Source organism: Pteronotus mesoamericanus, unplaced genomic scaffold, assembly GCF_021234165.1.
Source record: "Pteronotus mesoamericanus isolate MK-2021 breed Mesoamerican mustached bat unplaced genomic scaffold, CSHL_Meso_final scaffold_36, whole genome shotgun sequence".
Lineage (NCBI taxonomy): Eukaryota > Metazoa > Chordata > Mammalia > Chiroptera > Mormoopidae > Pteronotus > Pteronotus mesoamericanus.
The window spans coordinates 12,114,116-12,141,186 of NW_026555313.1; the positions used below are offsets into that span (position 1 = coordinate 12,114,116).

General features: G+C 37.1%; 1 protein-coding gene across 2 annotated transcripts in view; it reads left to right on the forward strand.

The window, feature by feature from the left end:
- The window catches only part of ELMOD1 (ELMO domain containing 1), a 76,369-nt gene that overhangs the window by 13,293 nt on the left and 36,005 nt on the right, over positions 1–27,071 (forward strand). For both annotated transcript variants that reach the window (XM_054592543.1, XM_054592544.1), the window contains exons 2-5: positions 12,433–12,533; positions 23,015–23,160; positions 23,298–23,326; positions 24,289–24,386. In XM_054592543.1, coding sequence (XP_054448518.1) covers positions 12,517–12,533; positions 23,015–23,160; positions 23,298–23,326; positions 24,289–24,386 — 290 coding nt within the window. In that variant the 5' untranslated portion in view covers positions 12,433–12,516. The remainder of the gene's footprint in view (positions 1–12,432; positions 12,534–23,014; positions 23,161–23,297; positions 23,327–24,288; positions 24,387–27,071) is intronic.

Genomic DNA, 27,071 nt, shown 5'->3' on the forward strand with positions numbered 1-27,071 from the left:
GTATCTATGGGACCTTTAGATCTAAAGACTCATGTTCTTTAGTTCTTGGAGAGTTTCTTGTATAACATAATCATATGACCTTCTTAGCAAAATATTTCATCTAACACATACTACTATAAATAATATGTACCCCCAGTTGTAAAAGATAGAGATGAAGAGTTTCATACAATCAATAATCAAAATTTTGTTACAAATCTGTGAAGAATCCACAAAACTGTGACATGTTGGTTAGGAACTCTTGCCTTACAGTATAGTCTGGTTCTGTGGGACATGGTTGAAATTTGTTTTCATTTGAGACAGCTCAGACTTTCTACACTGGCTTCAGAATGGCACTAGATTCCATGTATTAGATCTGCAAGCTTTCCCACTCCTTAAGAGCAAAGACTATGTCTTACTTATTTTGTGTCTCCAGTGCCTAGAAAGAACTGAACATAGTAAGTACACAATAAATGTTTATTGACTAGAATTAAGAGCTGAGGTCTTTTCCTACCAAGTCTGTCTAGCCTTGGACAAGTCATCTGTTGGAAAAGGTTGAGCTAGACAGCCCCAAGAGAGAAGTTCACTTAGGAGAGCTGTAGAGGAAGAAAAGGGTCAAGAATGGAACATTGGTAAATGACCACACTCGAAAAGCAGGAAGAGGAGGAGTAGGAGGTAGATGGAAAACCAGGAGAACATGGCATCATGGAAGACAAAAATGGGCCTTTCCAGAAGCAGCATCATATGAAATCATGTCAAATAAGATAAGGACAGGGCCCTGGCCAAGTAGTTCAGTTGGTTAGAGCACTGTCCCATACACCAAAAAGGTTGTGGGTTCCATCCCTGGCCAGGATGTATACAGGAAGCAACCAATCTGTCCATGTTTCTCTCTCCCCCGCCCCCGCTCTTTAAAAATCAATAAACATATCCTCAGATGGAGATTAAAGATAAGGACAGGAAAATGCAGCTTGGACTAGACCATACTACACCTTACACCAGCATTTACATACTCATTCTTTGTGTAATAACGAGTACTTACCACTCCTGAAATGCTTACTGTTAGAGCTGTCTTTTTAGTGTAAGGAAATTGTCTTGAATCCTGTGTATATGTGAGAATGTGTATGAATGAGAATTGTGTATGTTGTGTGTATAATGGAGACATTGTGATAGGGGAAGGAAACCAGAGTCCAGAGACTATGCAGTAAGTGGTTGGGAGGATCTCCAGTGAGACTAAGAAGGACATGAGTTGCTAATATATAATCAACCTATAACATATCATGGAATTACTTAATTAACCTGGTTTAACGTGAATGTTTGAGTCAGGGAAGAAGAATCTTCTAGTGTGACTTGCTTCAGGCTTTCAGTTCTCTTTGTCATCAACCATTGGATTCTTCTGCAGAAACTTTATAGCCTGGAATTTGGAAATGAGTAGGCTTCAGTCTTATTACATTTCATAAATTCTAAGGTGCTTTTTTTAAATATCACCGAAACAATATACATCATAGTTTAATTAATCATCATTTTATTCTTCTTTAAGGGCACATGACATAATGGTGCATTTTACCACGATGACACTGGTGGAATGCCATTTGAAAGAATAAAATAATTTTCACTTAGTTTAAAACTATTTTTTTTTGTTTTACAGTATAAGTTATTGTAGAAGCCCAACTAAATGGTCTGCTTCTCATAATAGCATGCCTCGCATGCTATTGTCTTATCTGCGAGGTCAGGGTCAGCAGTTACCTTATGGGCAGGGTGTCATGCTTGCTTCCGGGCCCTGGAAATGCGCCCGTTTGCTTGGATTTTCCTGTCAGATGTTTTTAGGTAGATTGCCCTTACTGTGCTCTGATTCTATGAAAATGAAAATTTTGCAGAAAGAATCAGCTTAGATTGGTAAAACCATGTTCATTTAATGTTTGTGCAAACGTAAGTTTACCATTTTTTAAACTAAAATTTATAATTTAGAATATACAGCATCTAGATTGAGTATTTTTGTGGAAAAGCACTAATATTTAGATTTTTGAAATTTCCCTATTCTTTTATAAAGATGAGTTTCATTAATCCTACTCTCCCCGCCTTTGCTCCCTCCATGAAAACAGTACATTCATGCAGGTGAACACAGTGAAAGCCAGAAAATCACTGCACTTTTAAAGCAGATCATAAGTACATTTGCAGGCAGCCCTGAGTCCTGTGGCTGGTGTGGACCTCCATTGCTATAAATCACAAAAACAAACCCTGGATGAGTATTTTATTCCTGAAGAAGGGGGGTAAAAACCCTTCTTGGTTGTCATTTTGGTGAGTGTCAAGAATATTGTTCAAACTAATCACCAGCGAAGGAAGAAAGGAGAGTTCTGGAGCGTGGCCTCAGGGAGATTGTTATACATGAGCATTATACCTCTAATATGATATTCTGGATAGCTGGTGTGAAATGTAAATGCACAATTTGAAAGATTTTTCATTTCTCTGGAATGGTAGATTTACATATTGCTTGTTCTCTCCCCTCATGTGCATACATTTATAACAGCAATTTTCAATCTTTTTCATCTCATGCCACACATAAACTAATTAGTAAAAATTCTGCAGCACACCAAAAAATATATTTTTGGCCGATCTAAAAAAAAGGTATAATTTTGATTCATTTATACACGATGGCTATTGTGCTCGCTATTGTCAGTTTTTTATTTGACAATCTAAGGGAAAAGAGGTCAGTGACCCTGACTAGTGAGGTATTGCATGTTTTAAAATTTTTTGCCACACATTGGTTGGAAATCGCTGCTGTATAAAATAAAAAATTATATTTTATGCATGTTTCAAATGCCCACAAAAGTCCTTAGAAATATTTCTTTCCCCTCTATTCCTTCCCCACCCGTTCCCTCCTATTCACTTCTTGTTTCATGGGGTAAGTCTGATTGTAAATGTTCTTTGAAGACTGAGTCCCTCATCTGTTTAGGCTTCCCTTGCACTAACACTGTGCTCCTTAGGACTTGACAAAATATGAAGCATGATGCACAGTTAACCAGTATCTGAATTTGCTAATTCAAATTTACTTATTTTTCTATTTTGAACCTGATATGCGGTCCACCTGATTTAAAAAGACCGAGCTCTTTCTGTTATCTTGTGGGACAAGTCAGCCAAAGCCCAGCCCCTTACATGGCAGGTGGCTGACTAGCTACTCCTTACCCACAAGCCACCTGTGCCGTTGCCTGGTGTTCCCAGTGACACGCTTCCTGATGAGAGCTCAGGCTCATCCTAGAGAACTTTCTCTAACTTCTTGAAAACCATCCACAGGCATGCTTACATGCAGAGGACAATAGCGAATTAATGGGAGCTGTAAACTGATTTAATCACATCTTAAATCATCTTGGCTCCCGCTATCAGTAAGTTTTGGCCTTTGTCAGGATAGTTGCCCTCCTCCTCCATTTTACCTTCTCCACCTACATACAGCCATGGCTGAACACAGGGTGGAAAATGAGAGGCATCTATCAAGTTTTTTCAAGTCCCAAATCTCTACCTGACTGACTGAGGGATGTTACTATTACGACTCCGTTAGACTCTAGCAGAGCACAAGTGTATACAGTGAGATCATTTGAAAAGAAAACTGAAATTTCCACATAAGTTAAGAAAATTTACTTGGCGCTTATTATTGACATCAGGAAATTTTTTCAATTGCCTTTATAAAGTATTTAAAGTGTTATAGTAACCACACACAATAAATGGAATCAAACCAAATTAGCCGCAAGCTTCCTTCTGATACCCAAGGAAGCTTTGGATCAATCTGATTTTTAGGGGAGAAAACTATAAAAACTATTATTTATGGATCTTATTGTTCCACATATCATTGTTTTCTTTTTTTTCCGCCTGAAATGAGACTAGCCCAAACTGAGAAAATTAAATCAATGGCAAATAATTTGATATTGCTGATCTTGAATTCATTATCTGCAGAGTAAAGTTGTGTGTGCCTCCTTCCCAGAACTGCTAAATGAAATTTTCTTGTTTCACTACTGCTAAAAAATGCTGCCCCAACTTTTTCTTTTTAATCTAGATTCAGGGGAAGGAGAGTGGAAAGTGTTTTCATCTTCTGATTATTATTAATTACACTACGTTATATTTTGAAGTTGACCCATTTGATTGAATTTTTCTCTCCTTGTGGGGTTGTATCATGAAAAGAAACCAATAACAAGAAGGAATTAGGGAAATCAAAGAGAAAATGGAACTTATTTTGCTTTTCAATGAATTCAAGACAACTCATTCAAGTTAGTTTATGTCTTCTAAGTAGATTTGGAATATTTTTCCAACCAGTAGATATATTTTATATTTGCTTTAAAAAAGTAAGCAAAAATTTTTATCTACAAAGGAAAAGATATAATGTATTATGACAACTGAAACATAGAGGTAAAGTGAGAGAAAAATAAGGGAAAATGCTCATTTGAAGACCCTATCGCTCTGACCTATGATTCAGGGTAATTTGGGGAGAATGAAAGCATCACACAAAGAGCAGAGTGGACCAGGAGCTTGAGTTTCATTAGATTCTCTGAATCCAAGGGAGCACTAGATTCACATGGGGCAGGGGCATAATATTTTCACTATTAGTTACTTCAGAATTACACTGTCAAGGATTCTTATCACCTTGGAAATAGACTCTGTTATATACCTTCTTCCCATGAAATTTTATTGTTTAGAAAATTTCAGATCTTCTAGTCCATTTGCTTTGGGAAAAGAAAGAGGTTAATTTTTCAGTAACCCAGTAACCCTTGTTAGACAAGAGTCCTCCAGCTACCTCCCAGAAGAGCACTCCTAGGTTTTGAAGGACAGGGATATATCCAGGCCCTGATTATTCCCGGCACTGCAGTTTAGTTTGAATTGAATACACAGTTTATGCCTTTTGTTCTTAAGTTAATTCCAAGTTTTATCTCTGTGGTTTCCAGAGGCGGCAGAGGAGAGTAAATGGTAGCACTACCTCAGGAGCCAGGCTTCGAGGATGAGAATCCCTGCCCAGCCGAGCACTAGCTATGTGGCCTTGGAAGCTTTCTCAGTTTTCTCAGCTACAAAATGGAGATAACTTTTATTCACTTCATAGGATGACTGTTAAGTGAGCTATAGATAAAACCCATAGAATATTGCCTGGCACATAGTAAGCACTTTGTAAATATTAGCTATTATTTTAAAACCTTATGCCAAGATTAATTTTTAAATTTTAGTTTTAAATATGTTCCATAAACATTTTTTAAAACAGGGATAATCTCAAGTAAGGCAAGATTTTAAAATGGAATAGAATTTACTTCATGGGTTGTCTTTTATTTATGTATTAACAGTATGAGTCCACAAGCATTTTGCTTATTAAACGGGAAGTAGTCATTTAGAATTTGCAAGGGCTACATAGGAAATAATTTTTCTCATCTCCTGTCAGGATTAAGACTTTAAAGAAAGCAGTTCTGTCCTCTCTAATTCACTCCCAGGGATGCTCAAAAGATAGATCACCTTCTAAGACACAGGGTCACCCTGTGGTACTTTATAAAAGAGCTGCAGGGAACCTCTTGCTCAAAGGAGGCAGGGCAACTCCTTGATGCCAGGCAGAGGACGTTTTCAGAAGGAGCAGACCACTCCCTGCTGCCCCTTTCCTCCCACACACAGCACGGAAGTGTCCATTGATCTCTGGAGGTGTCTGATCCATCAAGCACAATCATTTGATCCTTCCTTTGGGAATAGGTCAGGGCATTGTCCCCATACGCATAGAGAGAAATTAGTGCAGATAGGCTGAAAGTGTCAGGAAACCCAGGTTTATTTACAATCAGACTCTTTATTTTGGTTAAAAGGGAGATCTCCATGTTTTTGGGTTTTTTTCCCTTTCAGTGGGGAGATTTTTAGTTGGCTTGATTAGTGCTGTTAAAGAAGTGCATTTCTCTCAAAGTGTGCAGAGTTCATTTCAACAAATCTAAATTGAGCCCTGGGTGTGCTGGACATTATGTAAGTCCCTGGGGCTTCCCTGGTGCCTTGCAGAGCTTGCAGTGCAGAGAGGAAAGAAACATGAAATAGATCACTTTAGAACAGTAGGAGAGATTTTAGATACAGCAGGTAATCCCGATGTCCGCACAGTTACAGACCCCTGGAGAAAGGCAGTTACAGGGGAGCAACAGCACTCAGTGTCTTCATGTTCTCCTTGCATGCTGTGAAACAGGTGGCGTTAAAGTTCATTTCTGACCACAGCAGAGCTAAACTTTATGAAAATAATACCTCAATGAATCTAAATTAAACCCAAAGTTAATATCTACATTTTTCAATTAGTGAGACAGATATAAACAAGGCAAGTAACTTACATTTAATCCAGTTAATGTCAAATGGCTCTGTGTAAAATACTTGAGCATTCTATCAAGGCTACTGCTTTGTTAGAGCATTGGGCAGGCAAGAAGCAAACTCACATTTTCCCTGAACTTAGGCACTGCCCAGCCACTTAAGAAATGCTGCTTTGGCTACAGATGAGGTCTAATACAAAGAGTAGATGAACTCAGCACCACTCATGGAGAAACAACTCAAAGGACATTTCTTATCAGTAGTGAGTGGCTCAGAGTACTATTCATTGCACACCAACTGTGATTTGTTGCATGTTCCTGCCTTTTACCATCTACTTAGCAGTAAATAGGACATTAACAAGTGTGCCTCTTTTTATTTTTATTTTTTTATCCTCACCTGAGAACAATTTTTCATTGCTTTTAGAGAGAGAGGAAGGGAGAGAGGGAGAGGGAGGAAGGGGGAGAGAGGAAAAAACATCAATGTGAGAGAGTAACATCGATCAGCTGCCTTCTTGTATGTGCCTTGACCAGGGAGGGAACCCACAACCTGGACATGTGCCCCCGACTGGGAATGGAACCTGCAGCCCTTCAGTTACGGGGTGATACTCCGAACAACGGAGCCACACCGGCTGGGGCATAGTGTGCCTCTTTTAAAACAAAGCTATATTTTAAAAATAAAGTAAGCAGTACTTCTTTTTGTTTTTTATATAGAAAACATTTAGAGAAGTTATTTAATACCCAGTGAGCAGTAAGTTAAATAGTAATTGCACAGGCTTTTGTCTACCACCCAAAGCCATTTTTGGTGTGTCCTATTTGGGGGACCATTAGAGCTAATTATTGTCTTTGTTTCCTGTTTGGGGGACACTAAATTGGAGCTAATTGTTATTTTCTTTCCCTTCAGTTTTTCCATCCAATCAGTAAGTCCAAGTGATTCTACTTTCCAAATATTTTCCACCTCTGTTCACTTCTCTCCATCACCACTGTCATTATCCCAGTTTAAGTCACAACTTGCTGGAATTTATTTTAACAGTTTTCTAAGTGATTCTTCACTTAACAAAATGACCTTTTACTTTAGAGGAGGATATAGTAAGAATGGCAAAATAATAAACTAATAATGAGTACCAGTTATTGAATGTGTATTACTTACCTGTAACTCTTTGAGCAACCCTACAAGGTGGTTATAATTGCCGTACTCCCCATTTAACAAGGACAAAACGAAACCCTAGGGAGGTTAAGCAGGTTGTCTAAAGCCACTCGGCTAGTACTGGATCCCAGATGTGAACTCTCTCTCTCCAAAGCTTGTGCTCCTAACCACCATGCATGCTTTCTGCCACATTTGCCCAATTTTCTTAAATTGTAAGGCTCCTCTGTGGTATTAAACTGTGTTGCATCACCCAGCATAATGCTGTGCACATAAGCAGTCAAGAAAAATTTTTTTTTAAGTATAGTCTCAGGAATCTCTATATAGAGGGCAAAAAGCTGAAGTATTATATTACTTAATTTACCCCACATCACTATGAAATGAGTTTTTTTTTTTTAGGTAAAGCAGTTTTATATTGAACTAAAATTAAATCACTTAAAGATTTTTCTTAAAATATTGGTAAAATCTTCCTGAAATGCATTCCATTCTTTATTGCCTTCATAGTATGACAATTCTAATTTAATATTATCCTAATGACAAAGAACTAGGGTTATGAACAACAAGTGTTATATATATGCTACTTCTTGAGTACTTCCTTCTGGGCTGTGTTTTTTTCCCTCTGCTTTATTTTTTTCTTGTTTACTCTATTACAGCTGTACCAATTATTTTTTTTCTTTTTGCCCCCCTCCACCCAGCCCACCCCTGGCTCCCATGGTCAGTCCCCCCTCTGTTGACCATGTCCATGAGTCATTCATACATGTTCTTTTGATTAATCCCTTCCCCTTCCTTCTACCATTCCCCACCCTCAACCCCTCCTACAGCTATCAGTCTGTTCCTTGTTTCCATGTCTCTGGTTCTATTTTTCTCATTAGTTTATTTTGTTCATTAGATTCTAGTTATAAATGAGGCCATATGGTATTTGTCTTTCACCAACTGGCTTATTTCACTTAGCATAATACTTTCCAGTTCCATCCATGCTCTCACCAAGGGTTGGACTTCTTTCTTTCTGCTGTGTAATATTCCATTGTGTAAATGTACCACAGGTTTTTAATCCACTCATCTACTGATGGACACTTGGACTGTTTCCAACACTTGGCTATTGTAAATAGCACTACTATGAATATAGGGATACATAAGTTATTTTGAATTGGTGTTTTGGGATTTTTAGGGTATAACCCCAGCAGTGGAATCTCTGGGTCATGAAACAGATCCATTTTTAGTTTTTTGAAGAGATTCCAAATTGTTTTCCACAGTGGCTGCACCAGTCTGCATTCCCACCAACCGTGCGCTAGGGTTTTCTTTCTCTGCAACCTCACCAGTACTTGTTTGTTGATTTGTTAATGATGGCCATTCTGACAGGTATAAGATAGTATCACATTGTGGTTTTAATTTGCGTCTCTCTGACTGATGTTGAGCATCTTTTCATATGCCTATGGGCCATCTGTATGTCCTCCTTGGAGAAGTGCCTGTTCGGGTTCTTTGTCCATTTTTTAATTGGGTTGTCTTCCTGGTGTTAAGTCACATGAGTTCTTTACATATTTTTGAGATTAAACCCTTGTCCAACATATCCTTGGCAAGTATGTTCTCCCATACAAGTGAGTTCTCTTTCATTTTGATGATGGTTTCTTTAGCTGTGCAGAAACTTTTTAATTTTGTGTCGTCCTACTTGTTTGTTTTTTCCTTTATTTCCTAGGGCTATGGTTTTAATCACCATCTATATGATAATGAAGCTCAAATCTTTGTCTCCCATGGGAATTTCTTTCCTAACCATACTACCACTTGACCCTGCAAATTCAAGATGCTCCCAAAGACCCCCAAATACACCCAAACCCCAATTCTGCTCCTCCAGAATTCTGTGTTTTAGTGAAAGAGCCAACTGTCTCACTCATCTTGTGGCAGCCATAAACATGGGCATAACGCTGGACTCTTCCTCTATTTTCACTAACCCATTCCCCAATCAATCCTCCAAAGTCCTATTGATTTTATTTCTAAATAGCTCTAAATCCCGTCACACTTCTGTCTCTGTAAATTGCCTTATCCTGCATTACTATGTTTGCCTAGACTATTATAACAACCTTCTAAATGGTATCCCTTCCAATAATTTTACCACAATCCAATTTATTCTCCATACTACAATCAGAGTGCATTCTTTAAATCCTCACCCAAGGATATGTTTACTGATTTTAGAGAGAGACGAAGGAAGAGAAAGGGAGGGAGGAAGAGAGAAATATCAATCAATGTGAGAGAGAAACATTGATCGCTTGCCTCCCACACATGCGCCGCCCAGGGATGGAACCGCAGCCTAGGCAAGTGCCCTGACTGGGAATCGCATCCAAAACCTGTTGGTGTGCGGGATGACACTCCACCCAACTGAGCCACCTGGCCAAGGCAGAGTGTGTTTTTAAAACTATTGGATCATCTCACATCTCAGTTTGAAAACTTACCATAGTTTCTCACTGTTCAAACTTCTTTACTATTGCTTACAAAGCTTTTTATAATCTAACCATCCCTTGCTTTTCCAGGCCGTGCCATCCCCGTTTTCACGTGTCCCTCTAACCAAACACGAGGTTACTAGGTCATGTTGAACATTTTTCATTCTACACGTTCTGTATTCTCTTGCTTCTAGGACTTTGCATGTACAAGGAGACCCCCGACCCCTATTTCTAAGATAAGCATCTCTTATATGCACTCTCACAGCACCCATTTCCACTTGTAAAACTGTGTTTAAGTACCTATTTGTTTTTCTATATCATCTTCTCTATAATCCTTCCTCAAGACTTTTGGGTCTGGAAAGTGGAACTAATGCCTCTCTTATTCACCCTGTATCCCTAATGTCTAACTTTGTGTCTAGAGTATAGTAGGCATTAACATATTAGAATAAATTTTTAACTTTAAAATAGCTTTAGATTTACAGAAAAGTTAAAAGAGTGCAGTGTTTCTTTATTGACATGCAGTTTTTTTGTGTTAATATGATACATTTGTCACAACTTAGGACCAATATTTATATGTAATTAAAATCCATACTTATTCAGATTTTTTAGTTTTTATCTAATTTTTTCCTGCTCCAGGATCCCATCCAGGATACCACATTATATTTAGTAGTCATATCTCCTTAGGCATCTCTTGTCTGTGATAGTTTCTGAGACCGTTCTTTTTTTTTTATGATCTTGAGAATTTTGAAGAGTACTAAGTAGGTATCTCATGGAGTATCCCTCAATAGAAGTTTGTCTGATGTTTTTATCATGATTAGACTGGGGTAACAAGTTTGGAGGGCAAAGACCACAGAGGTAAAGCACCATTTTCATCACAGCATGCGAGGAATACATTCTGCCACCATGACTTATCACTTTGTTATACTTATCACCTAACTGAGATAGTACTTGTCCGGTTTCTGTACTATAAAGTTACTCATTTCCCTCCCTTCTTCCATACTGTATTCAGAAAGTCACTATGTCCCGACTCCACTTACGGGATTAAGAATTATGTTCCACTTCCCTGAGGGCAGAGTATTTACACTATTTGGAAGTCTTTTGTACAGGAGATTTATACCCAATATATTCTCCATTTATTTATTCGGACATTTATTTATATTAATATGGAATCATAGATACTTATTTTATACTTTGAGTCATAATCCACTACTACTTTATTTGGAACTCAGATTGTTCCAGCTTTGGCCACTAGGAGTTCTTTCCGTTGGCTCCCCAGTTGATTTGGCACATCCTCCACTGCTTGTTCTTTGAGCACTTCCTTACTTCTGGCACAAAAAGACACTATAGGATCACCTTGTATGTTCTCTGCCCTTTTCCTATAATCAGTCATTTCTCCAAGGAGCTCTAGTTCCCTGTCTTTCAGAATATTTTAGAAACTATAACCTGGGCTTTGGGTAGACACTAACAGTTACACTTTTTAGTTAAAATTTGATTTATCTTTAAAAACCACAAAAGTACAAAGAACAATATATATTCCCACCACTGAAAATGAACAAATGTTTTCCCCCTTTATTTTGCTTAATATATATTTTAAGAAATAAAACTTACCAAGTTGAAGGCCAGTTTTCCCTTTCCCAATCTTAAACCTCTCCCTGCCCCCAAGAAGCAACTACAATCTTAAATGGATGTGTACACTTTTTTTTTCCAAGCATGCATGGAATATTTACAGAAACAAAAATATGTTAAAGAAAAGGCTGACTTCTGGGTTGAGCGGCCAACATTTTCTGGGCTGTTCTAGAGTTGTGTCTCTTCCCTCAGTAATTTGTCCATATACTCAGTCCCTTGCATTGTCATTGCAACTGGTGTTCCATTTATCACTTCTCTCCTGTGGTAACTTCTCTCGGCTATTGTTTCCAGCCTCTTTCTTCTCTATTCTGTTTCATCCCAGCTTTGAAGGCAGCTTCTGCTGTCCTCCTCATCAAAAGGGAGAAGAAAAATAACCTGGTATTACAGATTGTGAAAGCAAATTGTAAACTGGAAAGTGCTAGACAAATACAAAATCTCACTGTTGTATTCACAGTACAAAAAAAAGACGGTGGGGGGAAGGGGACAGAGCATATTCATTTCTTTGGAGTAGCTGGCTTTTTACCAGCTGTATTTACCTTAAAGACATTAGCAGCTGCTTGTAGGTATTTGGGGGTTGTACTTCTGAAAGGTTGGGGCTGCCAGATTTAAGACCATTTGGTATCTGGAAACTGGGATTGTTAATGTCACGGTTTGTCATTTTTATTTTATTTTTTAAATAAATACTGTTCTTTCAAATTTAGGAATACCCAAAATAGAGAAAAAGCTTACTATTGAAGAGCTTGCTCATGAAACTAATAATTTCTCCAGTAGGTGACTTAAAATGAAAGGCAAATTGTTTAATATGAAGTGAAAGGCTTTAGCTCTAATCTCCATTCATATAACTGAGTTTGCTTCGTGGGCAGTTTGGTCGATGCTGTAACATTGTCCACCTACTGAGGTAAACAGAAATTTGCCGTTGGGATTTCCAGCCCCCTTAATAGTAAATACATCTATTTTTTTTCCCCCACAGCTTGCATTTATTTTGACAAAAACAAACTTGAAAGTAATTACTTGAGGACAGTTGGATAACATCTGGATAATCAAAACAGGCACAATGAAGCACTTCCTGAGGTAAGTGTTTCTAGTTCCCTGGACAAGACCTCTAAAATGGAGGATCTTCCTTGCCAATTAGGATAATATTTCTGTTCACCATCTGTGATCCAATAACCAAGTCTTACATTGTATTTTGGCTAAGAATAATTTGGTCAGGAGGTTCCTCTGCTAACTCTGTGTGCACACTGATGCTAAAAGAGAACACTTACAAGTGATAGATCACAGGCAATCACAAAAGTGTATGAGCACAAAAGAGCGGGGCAGGGAGTACTTCAGACCACCTTGATGTTATCTGAAGAGTGGTATGAGTGGTATGCTGCTGGCCTTAAAGTTGAGGTCTGAGGATTAGTCACAGAATCAATATAACTGGTGTAGAATCATTTTCCTGAAATAAGTAATTTTAAACATCCCTCAATTTAGATTTTAGGTTGGCTGGCCAATTCATACAGGTATTTTCAAGTGTTCCTTTTTGGTATAAATAGATATTCCAAGCCTCTGCTCTTCCTGCCTCAGCGATGTCCCTGAAAGGTGCATTAATTGCTGACTCCCTGAAGACTCTGCTGTGTAGAGTACTGTGTATGTTGGTACATGTTGGGGTGATCTTGTTTTGCTCTGAAAGCCATTTGGTTAGACCTGTAATTTTAATTATTTCAAGAGTATTGACCACCATTCACAATGTATTAATGAAATTGTTGAAGAAACTTTACATCATATTAAAATATGACAAAAATAAAGTTAGTCTGGCCTGGAAAATTAGGGGGAAAAAACACACTTTCCAGAATATTGAATTTCTTTCCCTCAATATGGTGGCCTACCTCTATTACACATTCTTTTCCCTTGCTGTGGCTTGTTTTTCCTGAGCAAATAATTCATGGGCTTGCTTGTTTTAGGCAATGTTTTAATTCTTTCAGCGGCTGCAATTTAAGATTTTCTTTTCCCCCCTGGTTTTGTTAGCACCATTGTTCCTGGAGCCGCCTAGATCAAATTGTGTGGGATTCACTATGTTTTGATGCAGCTGCTGATGTTTACTGGGTCTTCCAATTGTGAAAACCTCCCTGGAGGTCGCTATTAAACTGTTTACAGGCATTAGCATTTATAAGCATATTCTTCAGCCTGTTTTTCTCGGCTGAGTAAAGAATAGCCTTTGAAAAATCACTAGGAGATTTGCCAGCAAGGTATTTGATCTGATATGCTTTTGGTTGCCATGGTAATAAACCCATCTGTTTACACATTCATGAAAAATTGGTATGTATGAATCCCTCCTGCATATGAACGTGGTGTCTTTTATTCGTAAAATCATGTTAACTGAAAGCTTTGGTGTTAGATGAAGCTTGAACATCAGGAGCTCTTTTGTGAAAGGGGAGATGGTAGTGGTCAGGTTTGTGCCAACACGTGTGCTACTGGATTTCTTCAGCGTCTTACTGGGTTTTAGAAAATTTGAGCAGCCTCAAAACCAGCCATTTTGGAAGGAATAGGAGCATTTTTTCTGTTAGTTCTTTGTTAAGTTGAATAGGTGTAACATTGTCTTTGATGCAGATGTTGGCATTTTAAAATTAAGTTGTATTTGATGATTTCGAACTGGTGTGGGGAAAATCTTCCACTGTAATTTCACACAGACTAGCATCAAGGATAATGGAGCTAACACATTTGTCAGTTATGTGTTCTGATGCAAATTTTTCTCTTTTAACTTGGTTCATACATTTTATAAGTGTTACTTGATCTTGATTGTTTGTGTGAAAGTAGGGTAGTAATTACACATCAAGAAAGAAACTTGAGGATTTTTATTGAGCATTGGTTTTGATAATAAAAGGAAGCTCGATCGTTGCTCCTTCTTAGTTGATTATTACTTTTGGCTTTGGTTTCTCTTTTTAATGCTTTTCATTAAGTTATAATGTGTGTGTATTCATTGTACATTATATGGAATTTGAAAGGTTAAGAGGACAAGGAGTAATGATCCTGCATTACAAGTTGTATCAGATCATTTAAATTGCCTTTTATCCCCTGTAGTCCATTCCCCCAGATATTGCACAATTTGGCAGTCTTTTCATTTGAACCAAAGAGGTTATGCAAACATAGCCTGGATAAATATCAGGTGTTAATTCCTGAACTCAGCAAATATATTTTGTACAATAAGAAATTGACTTTCACTGAGAAAAACTGAGCATTATTTAAAAGCCTACAGAGTGATTAATCTGTCAGCTTCTAAGTTGCTCAAGAATGAAATGCTCCATGTATAGCCACAGAAGAAATGAGGTTGATCACAAAGAATCCAGGTTGTGGGAACGAATGGATTTCAACCTATATTTGCGATACATGGTATCCACACTCAGCTCTCTCCAGTTTACTGTTACCATCAACTGTATTAATGGCCGTGGACTTAACTGCCTATTTTTCTTCCTGAGGCAGAAGAGAGGAAAGGCAAGTGTCTGCTAAACTTAAACCTCCATGGAAGACAGTTTGAGCAATACAGCAGACTTGTAACCATGTTCTGGCTGTGAAGCAATCGAGAGGAAAAAAGTATTTTACTATTATAATTAGGTAAATAAAGGTTTCCAATGAGCAAAAATATCTGTAAATTGGGTTTTCTAAATCATTCACCCTGGATTAATATCTTGGTTCACTGACTCAGTAAGCATTTACTGCTAACAATTGTAGTACTATGCCACATTTTTAATTATTATTGTCTATCAATAACAATTATAAGAAAGCAGGAATTAATATCCCATCTTACAATGCAGGGCACAAAGGTTTAGCAAAGTTAAGTTACTGACCCGAGGACACACTAGTGTTTGAATGCAGGACTGTCTGACTTCAAAGCTGTTTCTCTTTTTTTCCGCATTGCCTTACTTCCTCAGTGTGTGTGTGTGCCTACTGTGAGCTCTAGTGGGCGAAACAAAAGTGAATATGTGGTGGTCTCTGCTCCAAAATAACATACCACCCAGTAAGGCACACATGAGCAAAACTAAGATACAAAAAGGACTGGGATTAGTGACAGTCTACAGGCATTTTGTGACAGGAATATTCAGGGCTTTGCTGAGGTGATATTGAGGAAAAAGGAGGATTAGGATGTTCATATTTTTAAATAAGGATAGAGGGTTTGGGAGGTGGAGAAGATGCTGTGAACAAAGCCTGAGAAAGTGTGACTAGCTGCCCCAAGCAGCAAATGGTCCAGGTTTGTTGACTGCAGATCCTGTTAGTGCGAGTAGAAGATAAGATGCAAAGATTAAGTTGGGGCAGTTCTTGGAGACCTTCATAAGCACAGCAAACCTAATGGAGACCTTTAAGAGAAGGGAGAGTCACATAAAAAAATCTTTTTCTCTTGCAACCTATATCTAGCCTTTCCCCAGAGCTAGAAATCTAGTCCATTCCCTTCACCTTGCAAATGGGAATGCAGAGGTCCAGAGAAGCAAAGTAGCTTATCCAAACTCATACGGCTCATAGTGGCAAATTGACACTAGTCTTAAAGTCAGACTTCCAGACACCTCCCTTTTTAGTTAGGCAGTATTTCCAGTCAGTGCCCACCAATTCCATTACTTTTGAGGAGCAGAAGGTTCAGGGTCTTATCGTTGTTCCAGAATTTTATTAGCATTGCTTGAGGCTTTGACTGAGCTTGTGAGATATAGAGTCTAAATCCGGAAAAGGGGTTTATGGTCCCAACATCCAAATACCACTTTCACTCTAGGCTGATGCATTTAGCCATAACCTTTCCTTTTTAGGACACACACACACATATCATGTACATGTAGGTATATACACATATAAGTATATGTGTATACACACAATTATATGTATATGTGTACACACACAATTACACATATTTGTATTTTAACTTATTTTGTTCCCTGCATTTAAACAAAAACTTTGCACATTCTTGTTGACATATGTTAACCTCAATAGTTTCCTAGGCAATATTCGGTAGGCGACCTCACCGCAGCCTGCCCATTGCCATCCGGCTGCCATCAGAGACTGATCCATTTAGAGCTTGATCTTCGGCACCCTAGTTCTTCTGCTCCTGGGTTTTCTCTGAGCTCTTTAGGGGCAACCCCTTGACACTTTATTGATCATTCAGCCTCTCCTATAGAGCATGAGATAAGTGAAAACCCTGGACACTCAGTAAAGGTTAATTTGAACTTCATACATTTAACTACTGCATTTTTCACTTTTGTGCTGAGGCATGCTGATTTTCCTTACCTCCTTGTCAGGATAATCAAGGATTGGCTTTACTGTCCAGTCTCAAAGGAAAGCACTCTCTCCTCTGCCTCTCTAGCACTCTAAGCAATTTCCTTTATAGAATTATCACGGTATTTCTATTTTTTTGTTTTTATTGTCATTTTCCATACTAGACTATAAGTTCCTTTGGACAGAGATGGCATATGGTTGCAGTAAAACTAAGTTCTTGACTAATGTTTACTTTTTTCCCCTCGCCATAGTCCCCACACTTTTTCCTCCTATATGACACAGCCAGTCTTCTCATTTTGTATTTGTTCAGTTTAGTGAAGGAATGAGTAAAATATTTTTCAATGATCACATTTAATTTTTTCCCCAGTGCATGGGAGGGGGATATAAGGTGACTGAATGGGAATGGAAAAAATATAGTGAAGATTAAAATCTACTTTAATTCAACAGAAATTAATTTATTCATAATACTGAGAATATCCCCTAAACTGGTATGTGTGTGTTTGTGTGTCTGTATGTGTATAAATTATAGTATGTAGTGTATCTATAATACTAGAAGGCCCATTCGTTATCCCCTATAGAGATTTTGGGGCTCGTTATGGATGATTACTTTCTTTTTTTTTTAAAGATTCATTTAATGTTCGTTCTTTTAAAACTATTTTGATTTACAATAAAAGTTTATATTTCAGATTACATTTAAATACTTTTTAAATGTCTAAATGTAATGCATTTGCTGCTTCCTTTATAAATCAGTTAATAAAAATATTATCCAAATACCAAAAAACTTATTTTAAAAAATAAAACTTGTAAAATGTGTGTATTTAAGCATCAAATTTTTAATTGAATTGTAATGTAATTAATAAATTAAGATAAACCTGTGCTTCCTTTTCTTTGAAAGAAAAAAGATAAGCCATTAATTAGATTTTTAGTCGTGCTGCAGTCAGCTAATGCTAATTCCTCAGATAAAATTTGCATGGAATGTAAAAACAGTGCCCTTTGCTAAAGCAATAGAATTTGGAATTGTGCCCATGATAGATTTACACCCACCACTTTTCAAAGCCAGTGTGGTCTCTTCAGATAAAGAATGATGTAAAAGACTGCAGGGCCCCCACATGCCTGGGCACAGTGGAAAAAATATACTCCTCCTTCCAGGGACCCACAGTTTCTCTGCGTGATTTCACAATTCTAGTTCATGTATCAAGTCTTCTGCAGCTTCTCTTTCTAGTAGGAAGCTCATTACAGAGAGGGTCCCATTTAGTAGGCCAATTGGCAAGTAAATTTCCACTTGAAGGCCAGTGCCCCTGATTAGAAATTTCAATAGAGCAACTGAAATTTTTTTAAATAAAATATTGATATATTTGACCACAAAACAAAATTGGGCTCTCATCAAAAGCAACTGAAATTTTTTAAAATGTCACTTTAAAAAGTGAATGTAATGCTGGAAATGTTGAGCAGTTTGCTGTTGTTCTTCATGGCCATTTGGATGAAAAGTGTTTTGTTTAGGAAACTGTGGTTTGAACAAAGAACTGTGATTATTTTGTACGTTTCCTTCCTCACCAATAGTGCATTTTTATTTATTACAGGATTTCTTCAAGCAAGAATTAACTTTCATTAGCAAATTCATTGAAACTGTTCAAAATAAACCACTTTTCTCTTATTATTCCAAAAGAAGATATCAGAGTCACAAATTTAAGATGATGGAGTAGTGTTTCATGACAGGTATTCACAACCCTTCACCCCACAGGCAGGAGGCGGTATGATTCTAGGTGCATCTCCTGTTTCAGAGGCTCCATCCCTGCTGAGTGTATTCTAACAAAGCATAAGACAGGGACTCATTTCTTATTTGGTAGCGGAGATGTGATCCATTTTGAATAATTTACATTGGGTGACTATTCTGGTTCAAGCTAGAGAATGAAAGTTAAATAATAAAAGTGATCATATTGTCTGAAAGAAGCATACTGCTGTGAACTCAGCCAAAAACTTCACTCTGCAGCATGCTAGTAAATGGCAGTAAGAGAAAACATTGAAAGTAGAAAATGTATAAATAGCTCTTATTATTCAATCAGATTCTCCCAATGCTGAAGCAAGTCATTCAATTTACTGTCATTTCCTTTACTAGACTATAAGTTCCTCTGGCAGTAACTCCTTTTGGGACACTGTCCAAAAAAAAAACCAAACTATGATTAAAAGAAACTGAAACAAATACAAAAAACTTCTGTCTATGCATGTAGTAATTAAAAATAGGAGATGGTGATCATATTTTCCGCTCATAGTATTGAAAATTTGAGTATTTAATTCTTACCAAATATAGCACATCTTTTCAGTAGTGAGTTGAGAATCTGCCATCAGAACTAAGAAAACTAAGTCTAGTGTTACAAAGAAAAAAAGCAAAATATTCCCCTAATTAAAACTAAGCTTATTGGTTTGATGATCCAGGACAGGAGTTAAAAACAAGCAGAGCTACAAAGCCCCTAAACATAGGATTCAGACGCTGTAGAGAATGTGGCTGTAATTCTTATCTTGAGAGTAGGAAGGGAATGGGCAAGTCAAGGAACATATAGCAAGGACTCATGGACAAAGCCAAAGTGGGGAAGGACTGAGTGGGGGAGGGGGCAGGGGAAAATGGTGGGGGGAAGGCAGAGACAAATGTATTTGAAAAAATAAATTAATTAATTTAAAAAAAAAGTAGGAACAGAAGGATAAGATTAAAGCAAATGAGATCTGCCTCATAGGTACATTTGAGGTGCCTCCCCTCAAGGCATCCCAAAATAAGACAAAAGAAATTCAGAGGAAAGGTACTATAAATCCAAAAGCTTTTAAACTCAGATGAGAAACAGGCCTGCCCTCCCTACCCCTCCTCCTTCCCTCCCTCCCTCCCTTCTTTCCTTCCTTTCTTTTCTTTTTTCTCAACCAACCACCAATTAGCTTAAGAGGATTTAAAGATCCATTTCTCAATTTCTTCCTTTTCAGGGTAGACCTGCCAAACCAATTTAACATTCTCACAAAATATTTAATTACATTTACTGCTCTCCTCTGGACGGACCTTCAGCAGTTTTTCCATAAGCTTTACAATGTAGGGACTTAAATAGATGCAAAAACTTAAAAAGTGAGCTCCTGCCAGCACTTGATGGCGGAGAACAGACATTCTGAGGCACTCATATGGAGGTTTTGCCGCTCTGGTCCCTTCATGAGGAAGCAAGCTAGGTACTGTTTCTGTCATCAAAATAAGACTTTTAAAGAAAGCAGGGAGTGCTGGTATTTTCACCTCTGACCATGCCTTAGGTTTATAATCTAAATACAAAATAAATTATATCTGTCAAAACATTGCTTGATCTGATAATCTCGCTCAAAAAAATATAGTTCCTAGCATAGCATGAAAATACAGTGCCTGGCATAGCAAGCTGGCCTTTAAATGAAATATTTGTGGGTATGTTGGCCCATTGGAAAAACAAGGAAAAAAACAAAAATATATCCTTGATAATAAATAGCATTATAAGGACTACTGGCCCAGAAATTACAAAAGGGTAAGGAAGCAGTCAGTGTGTAAATGTCACTCATAATTGAAATGGCATTTCTCTCTCATGATTTGTGATGTTTATGTGACTATATGAGAGGGATGTGAGATATACCTCACAGAGTGATGAGTCCTGAGAAATGGCTGTAGCATCTCTAACCCCTCACTGTAGATTTCTACCGGGTTTCCCTGTCTTTAACAATTTGAACATACTCAGGGGAGCTGGAAAAAAAAGATAAAAACAAACAGAATATGATGTCTTTTCTCTCCTTTTATGTAAGGCTGTCTTGATGCAAAACAGTCCCCCAGGCATTTTTTTTTCCTCATATACAAGGAGGCCAGTGGGAGAAATTACAGATGGGCTCCAAGTCATTACATCTGGACACTTTCTGCCACCTAGGATGACACATCCAGGTCTCAAGCCACATCTTTGTATAGATCTGATGGAAAAGTTGTATGGGGAAAGCTTTCTGTAGTTTAATTTAAGCTAAAACGGGGTCTAGTGGTTTGAACCCTTAGTAGGATAAGTATAAGAATTTGCCTTAAATATTAATCAGAACCATCTTCTCTTGGAAGAGTATAGAACCTAATTACACAAGAACCTAATTATCATGGAATCCTGACAGGCTTAAAAGAGGCTTCATTTGTGGAGCTGGCCCACATGTCAGGCAAAGTTAACTGGAAATTGCACAACACCACAAAGATGGATATCATGGAACACTTTTTATCCTAGACTTAATAATAGGAATAATGCCAAACAGTAATTAACATCATTGCTATTTGGTTGGTGACCAGTTCAGAGATAGTGCTCAATTGTTTTCTCTGGCAGAGCTACCCAATAGTTGGAAAAATGGAAAACTTTTCCCAAGAAAACCAGTTCAAGTTTTATAAAAATTTCTCACTCAACTAATTAAAATGTTCCACTAAATTTATTTTTACAATTACATTGTTTTGGAAACTGATAACCTAAATCCTAATTGATCTTGAAACATATTTGACTAAAATGGTAGAATTTCAGACTTTACAATATAGTAAATTTGTCTTTCAGCAGAATCTAACTGACTGCACATAGATATTGTATATACACTTTTATAATGGCTTGGTGATCACTTTATACACCTTAATTGTTGTAATTTTCTTTTTTAAAAATAAAATAGCATATACTTATTATAGAAAAATTAAAATATACTTAACCAAAAGAAGAAAATAAACATTACTTATAATTTTATTACCCCAAAATACCACTGTTAACATTTTTTGGTGCATCCTGCCATTCTTTTTTTTCTTGTTTATACATCACCATTTAAATTTTTTGTTTAATTTTTAAAGAAAATATAGATCATTCCATATTAATTTCTTTCTAATTTCTTTTTATTTTCTAAGCATCATATGGACATGTTCTCATGTTATTACATATTCTAGAACATAATTTTATTGCCTGAAAAGGATTCCATTGTGTTATCTTAGAGTAGCAGTTTGTTTACTTATACTCTTTGCTCTATCCCCTTTACATTTATTTGATACAGAGCCTATGCTTTTGTTCAAGTTAGCCTTTGAGAATTTTTATTTTTAACACAGGCTGTTCAAGGTATTGGAGCCAGAGCAATTTGAACGAAGGATCAAGGTGTTCGTTCATATTCAGGGATGGATCACATCGTTGAGGCTATTGATTAACTACGCTAATTCACCTGAATGACCCTGGATCACCTTATGTTAGAGCTGGAGGAAATTAGTGAATATTTCAGAAGAAGAAACGTTTTTTAGAAATGGCACCAATAGGAAGTAATATAAATAATTCTGCCTACTAGGAATGTAAAATGTTAAGAGAAGATGGGTTAAATATAACTTTTTGGCTATTAAGTCTTCTTTATTTCTATAGCTTGAGTCATTTTGAGACTTTGAACAGTACCATGAAGTAGTAGGCACTGACATATTAAAAATAAAAATCAACATAAAACCCAAATTCACATGCCAGAGACATTGTGAAAATATGTGTGATTAGTGATTATATACTCCATAGTCTGCTGAGGTATTGTTGGAGTGAGATAATGTGCAATTAAGAAAACTTTGTTTAGCAAGAGCCAAGAACAAACTTGTGAAAAGGTGGAATTCAGGGAAGGTTTAAGTTAGAGGATATTGAAGAACCAACGCGTTTGTCCAGTGAACTGATGAGAAGGCCTCTTGCAAGTCCAAGAAGTGCTGGGATTGGTCAGCAGAGAAGACAGGTAGCCACACAGCCAAGTCCTCAAGGAGAACAACTGTACCTAAAGGAGGGCAGAGGGAAGGAGGAGGGAATGGAAATAGGAGAGAAATAAAATAATGGCCAAAAGGCGAGCACTAAGGATGGTCTGGAAAGCAACCAAGGTGAGCTAAGAGGCTATCCACAGAGGCAGAAAGAGGGCAGTTGCTGTGGCATGTTCTTTCCCAATTTGTAATGGAGCAACAGCTTCTAGATACTATTTTAAAGCTACTGATTTATTTTTAAATTGTTTTTAGGCAAAGATAGGAAAGGAAAGGATTCCTGTGCTTTGTGCTCAGTTTGTTGGAATACCATATTTACTAGAATAGGGCATTCTGGAGTTGCTTGCAGTCATAGTAAATGTGTCCTCACAATCCTGGGCTTCCCTCCCAGTGACGGGTTTGTAGCTACCTCAGATAAAATAACATGGGATTAGACTAATGAAATAAGTGTGTAAACCGGAAGTCTAATGGCTGATTTTCTTCTGGGCTTCTTTTCTTGCTGGTGGTGGCTGCTTTCTGTTCTCTTCCAGAGTTCTAGTGGAAGCGTGCTATCTTTTTTTTTTGACAGAATGTTGATCCAGGTGTGCCTGTATTTTTACTGTAAATTTTTGTGGCGCTGCCTGAAATTTGTAATGAGGAAGCTGACTGGAAGATGTGAACTGCAGCGGATCTGTTACAATACCAAGCCTGGAGCTTCTAGAACAATGAAGATCGGTAAGCATAAAACAAGGAAGTAAGCAAAATGTAGGCTTGGTGGCACTGAGGATACAGTGTTTTAGTTCAGTATAGTAATTTTAAGCCACATGTAAAGGATAATTTTTGAATGACTTTTAAAACTATCTCTTTTATAGAAACATCACTGAGGGATTCAAAAAGTAAGGTAAGTAAAATTGATTCTGTATTTTTTCGGCAACTTTTCACTTGGAAGCTCACCTCCATCATCAAAAAGTAAAAATTTCAAGAAACAATATACACCATTGACTATAAAAACTAATTAAAACTGAGGTGGCTTTCCCTATATAGTATACCCATGCCCTTCGCTATCCCCCTTCTCTCCCCTGGGTGCTCTCTCTCTCTCTCTCTCTCTCTTTCCCTCTTCCTCCCTCCCTCTCTCCTTCCTAAGAGAAAAAAAAATTGAAAGAAAGAATTGCCATTGCTTTTAACATGGAAACAGTCCTATATGTGAATTTGTAGAGAGATGTAAGGTGCACTTATTACTCCCCTTGAATCATCCTTTTTTATACCTTTTCCCAAATCATAAAATAAATATTCCTTGAAAATAAGAGCAACATTAACCCTCAATATCTAAATCATTTAACTTTATACTCAAGATTTTCCAAGAAAATCAAAGAAGCCACCATTCTAGTTTTTATAGCACACAGTTAAGCATCCACGTAAGAGAGAAAATGTTTTTTTCAAGAGTCTTGAATGTTATTTAATTTTGGCATCCTTAAGACTATGCCCCCCACATACTTCACTCAGTCATAGACAAAATGCTCAATAACAATGGAAAGCAGGTATGTTGAGAGAGAAAAATAAAATCTAGTGTTTTAATATAAGTAGTTTAAAACAGATGAAAATGGCAAAAAAGACTTATTATTTCTATTTTATCTTAATTACCTTAATCAGGAAAATTGCACTCCCGTACCATCATTATGAAAATGTCAAATTTACTAGAATTAAAATACCAAATCAATTTTTGCTCTTAGTTTAGTTTAGTATAGTATCTTCATAGAGAAGCTTTAAACATATACTTGAAGCCCCTATCTAAATAGACCCTGAATAGACCCCTCTTAAGCCACTAGTGTTCATGACAAGGAAAATGATTGAAATGTTTTCCAGCTGTTACAGACTTCAGTGAGTGTTCACCCTGATGCTATTGAAAAAACTATAGAAGACATCATGGAACTGAAAAAAATTAATCCTGACATAAATCCTCAGTAAGTATTATTTTCATTATTTTGTAAATATAGAACACAAGTCATGGCTCTGTATTTATTATTTATATAATGCGCTTGCTGTCTCTCTCAGTCTGTCTCTCTCTCAATCTGTCTCTCTCTCAATCTCTCCACCTCCCCAATGCCAAATCATCTGCAATGTTTTGACTTTCAGATGAAGAATAAAGAAAAAGGGTGCCTTTTTCGTGTATGTAAATAGCAGCAGCCTTGTACTTTATTGTGATTTATGCTTTGCTTTGCTTTTGCTTTGATATGCAATGAATGTAAGAAATATAATGGATGCCTCTGGTATCATATGAACTAAAGGGAGTCTATTTCATCAGCAGTCACTTCATGCAATGCCTTCATTTTACTTTACAGTAAAAGTTCAAATTGTAGATGTGCCCAGGCTGATTCTGCTCCATCAGTTGATGACAGGCTGAAAATCTTGGAGACAGCTCCTACCTGCCTGTCAAGATGTCAGGCACGTGTGGGAGGGAAAGACTGTTTTTATATCAAGACTTTAGAACTTTGTACTTTATTCATCTCATCTTGGAAGTATTAAAATGCACTTGGCAATGTATGTGACATTTAAAACTAGCTTTATATTTTCCCTTGGGAAGAGGAATTTTTCAGTAAAAAATAAGGTAAGGATATTGGGTAGAATAAATTCTGCATGCAGATATATTTGGAGGCAACTTAGGTAGGTAATAATCAAACTGTCTTTTAGACATGCATGAGAACTTCAGATGTTGTCACTGAGAAAGGCTTTTAATTGCCAAAGACTGGGAGCTGTAGCTGAAGGGAATTTCACAGTTCACTTTGCATATGTCTGTCTCTTGGAAGGAATCTAGGTACTTGCTAATTAGGGCTTATCACAAAACTCCATTTCTACATGGTCTCCATAGCATTCGTCTGCAGACACCAGCTAATTAACTGCCTTTTTCTTATTCAGCCATTAAAGGTGATTTAATTATGCAGTAAGTGTCTTTTTGAAACCTTTTGACATATATTTTATTTCTCTGGGAAGGTGATAATAAGACAATTTATTTTAAATTAAGTTGAACAAAAAATTTAAGACTACCATCAGACATGAAGGACATATTAGACCTATAATCACATTTAGAGATTGGATTAGATTTAATAGGAAATCTTTTCTGTCCCTTCTATGAACATTATATGTTTCATTCAAGAGCATTTCCTTGCCATATATTCTTTTGACTTCCTTTGGCAGGGGTGGAGGGGGAACTTCATAGGTAGTAGATTGTGTTTTGGTACCTTTTTTTTTCCATACTGACATTGACAAAATGTGATTCTTAAAATTTAAACCATTTTCTGGAAAAGGTCAAGAAATAGGGAGGGCATGAGGAAATATTTTACAATTTATCAAGCCATTGCTACTATTAACCTCACTTTAATTACTTTTTTTTTTCAAGTGCTGCTTATGCTGCTGATAAGAATTACTAGAGTGAAAATTGAATTGGATTCTCTTGTTCCCTCTTCTTTCATTTTTCCACTCTCTTCTTTGCCCTCAAAATTAACCCTTTTCAGTCCTGCACTGGTTTCCTGGGTAACCAGTGCCACTGTTCACTTTTCCTATATTAAAACATCCAATTTAGTTTTGGGTGCTATGGCAACAAGTAATGATAAGGGTCATTTAATTCAACACTCAGTTTTATTTAAGTTTAGTATTCTGGGTTATCTGACACTGTCCTCTACATCCTAAGACATAATTTTCTATTGCCCCTAACTTTAGTCTTAATTTTCTATACACCCAATTCCCCTTTCCCCCAGAAAAGATGATGACACTGTCATCGTGATTATGATGACCATTCTGACAGCAAAAATGTTCAAATTTAATGAGCGAATTAGGGATGAGAGTATATGGGAGAGTAACGCTTGGGTTAAATCATATGAAATTGCCAGTGTTCTCCTATTTTGAACCACAGAAGCTAATGACTGTAAAGAATTTAGCAGGAACAAATAAATGTAAAATGCTACCTTTAGATTTAAAAATGCCAGCAAATGAATGTAGGAGAATAATTTATGTGACACAGTTTATATGAAAAAAAGAACCTTGGTGATTAGTTAGCCATCTGTTTAGTAAACCTGTTACGTGACTGCTGAAAGACACCCTATTTTACCTTCTAAGTTATAGGCAAGAAACAGCATTTAGACCACGAGAGTTAATGATCCTCTCTGTGTCACGCTTGCCAGATTGTTTTCTGTTCCGGTCAAATATTGGAATGGGACTGTTAAACATTGTACATTCAGAGAAGATTGAGAAAGATAGTAAAACATCTCAAAACCATGTTGCATGAGAAGGAATTGAAGGAAGAGGATTTTTTTTTAACCCTGGAGATGAAACAAGAAGAAAGAATCACTATCCTAAAATAAGTAGACATGGGAAATGTGGAAAAACATTTGCTCAGAGAACAGAATTGGAACCACTTGGTGATAAGAAAAGCAGATTTTGTTTCAGCCTAAAAAAAGTGTTCAGACAACTAGAGAAGTTGGAATGGAATGGGAAATCTTGTAAAATAGTGAGTTCTTTCTCTTGGCAGGACCTCATCTGTTCAGGAATGCTCCCAGAGGTGTTTTTGTTGTTGTTTTGAACATTTTTTTTACTCCTAAGCCCCTGAGGGCTACTTCCTCCCTCCATCGCTGTCTCTAAAACACACACACCCC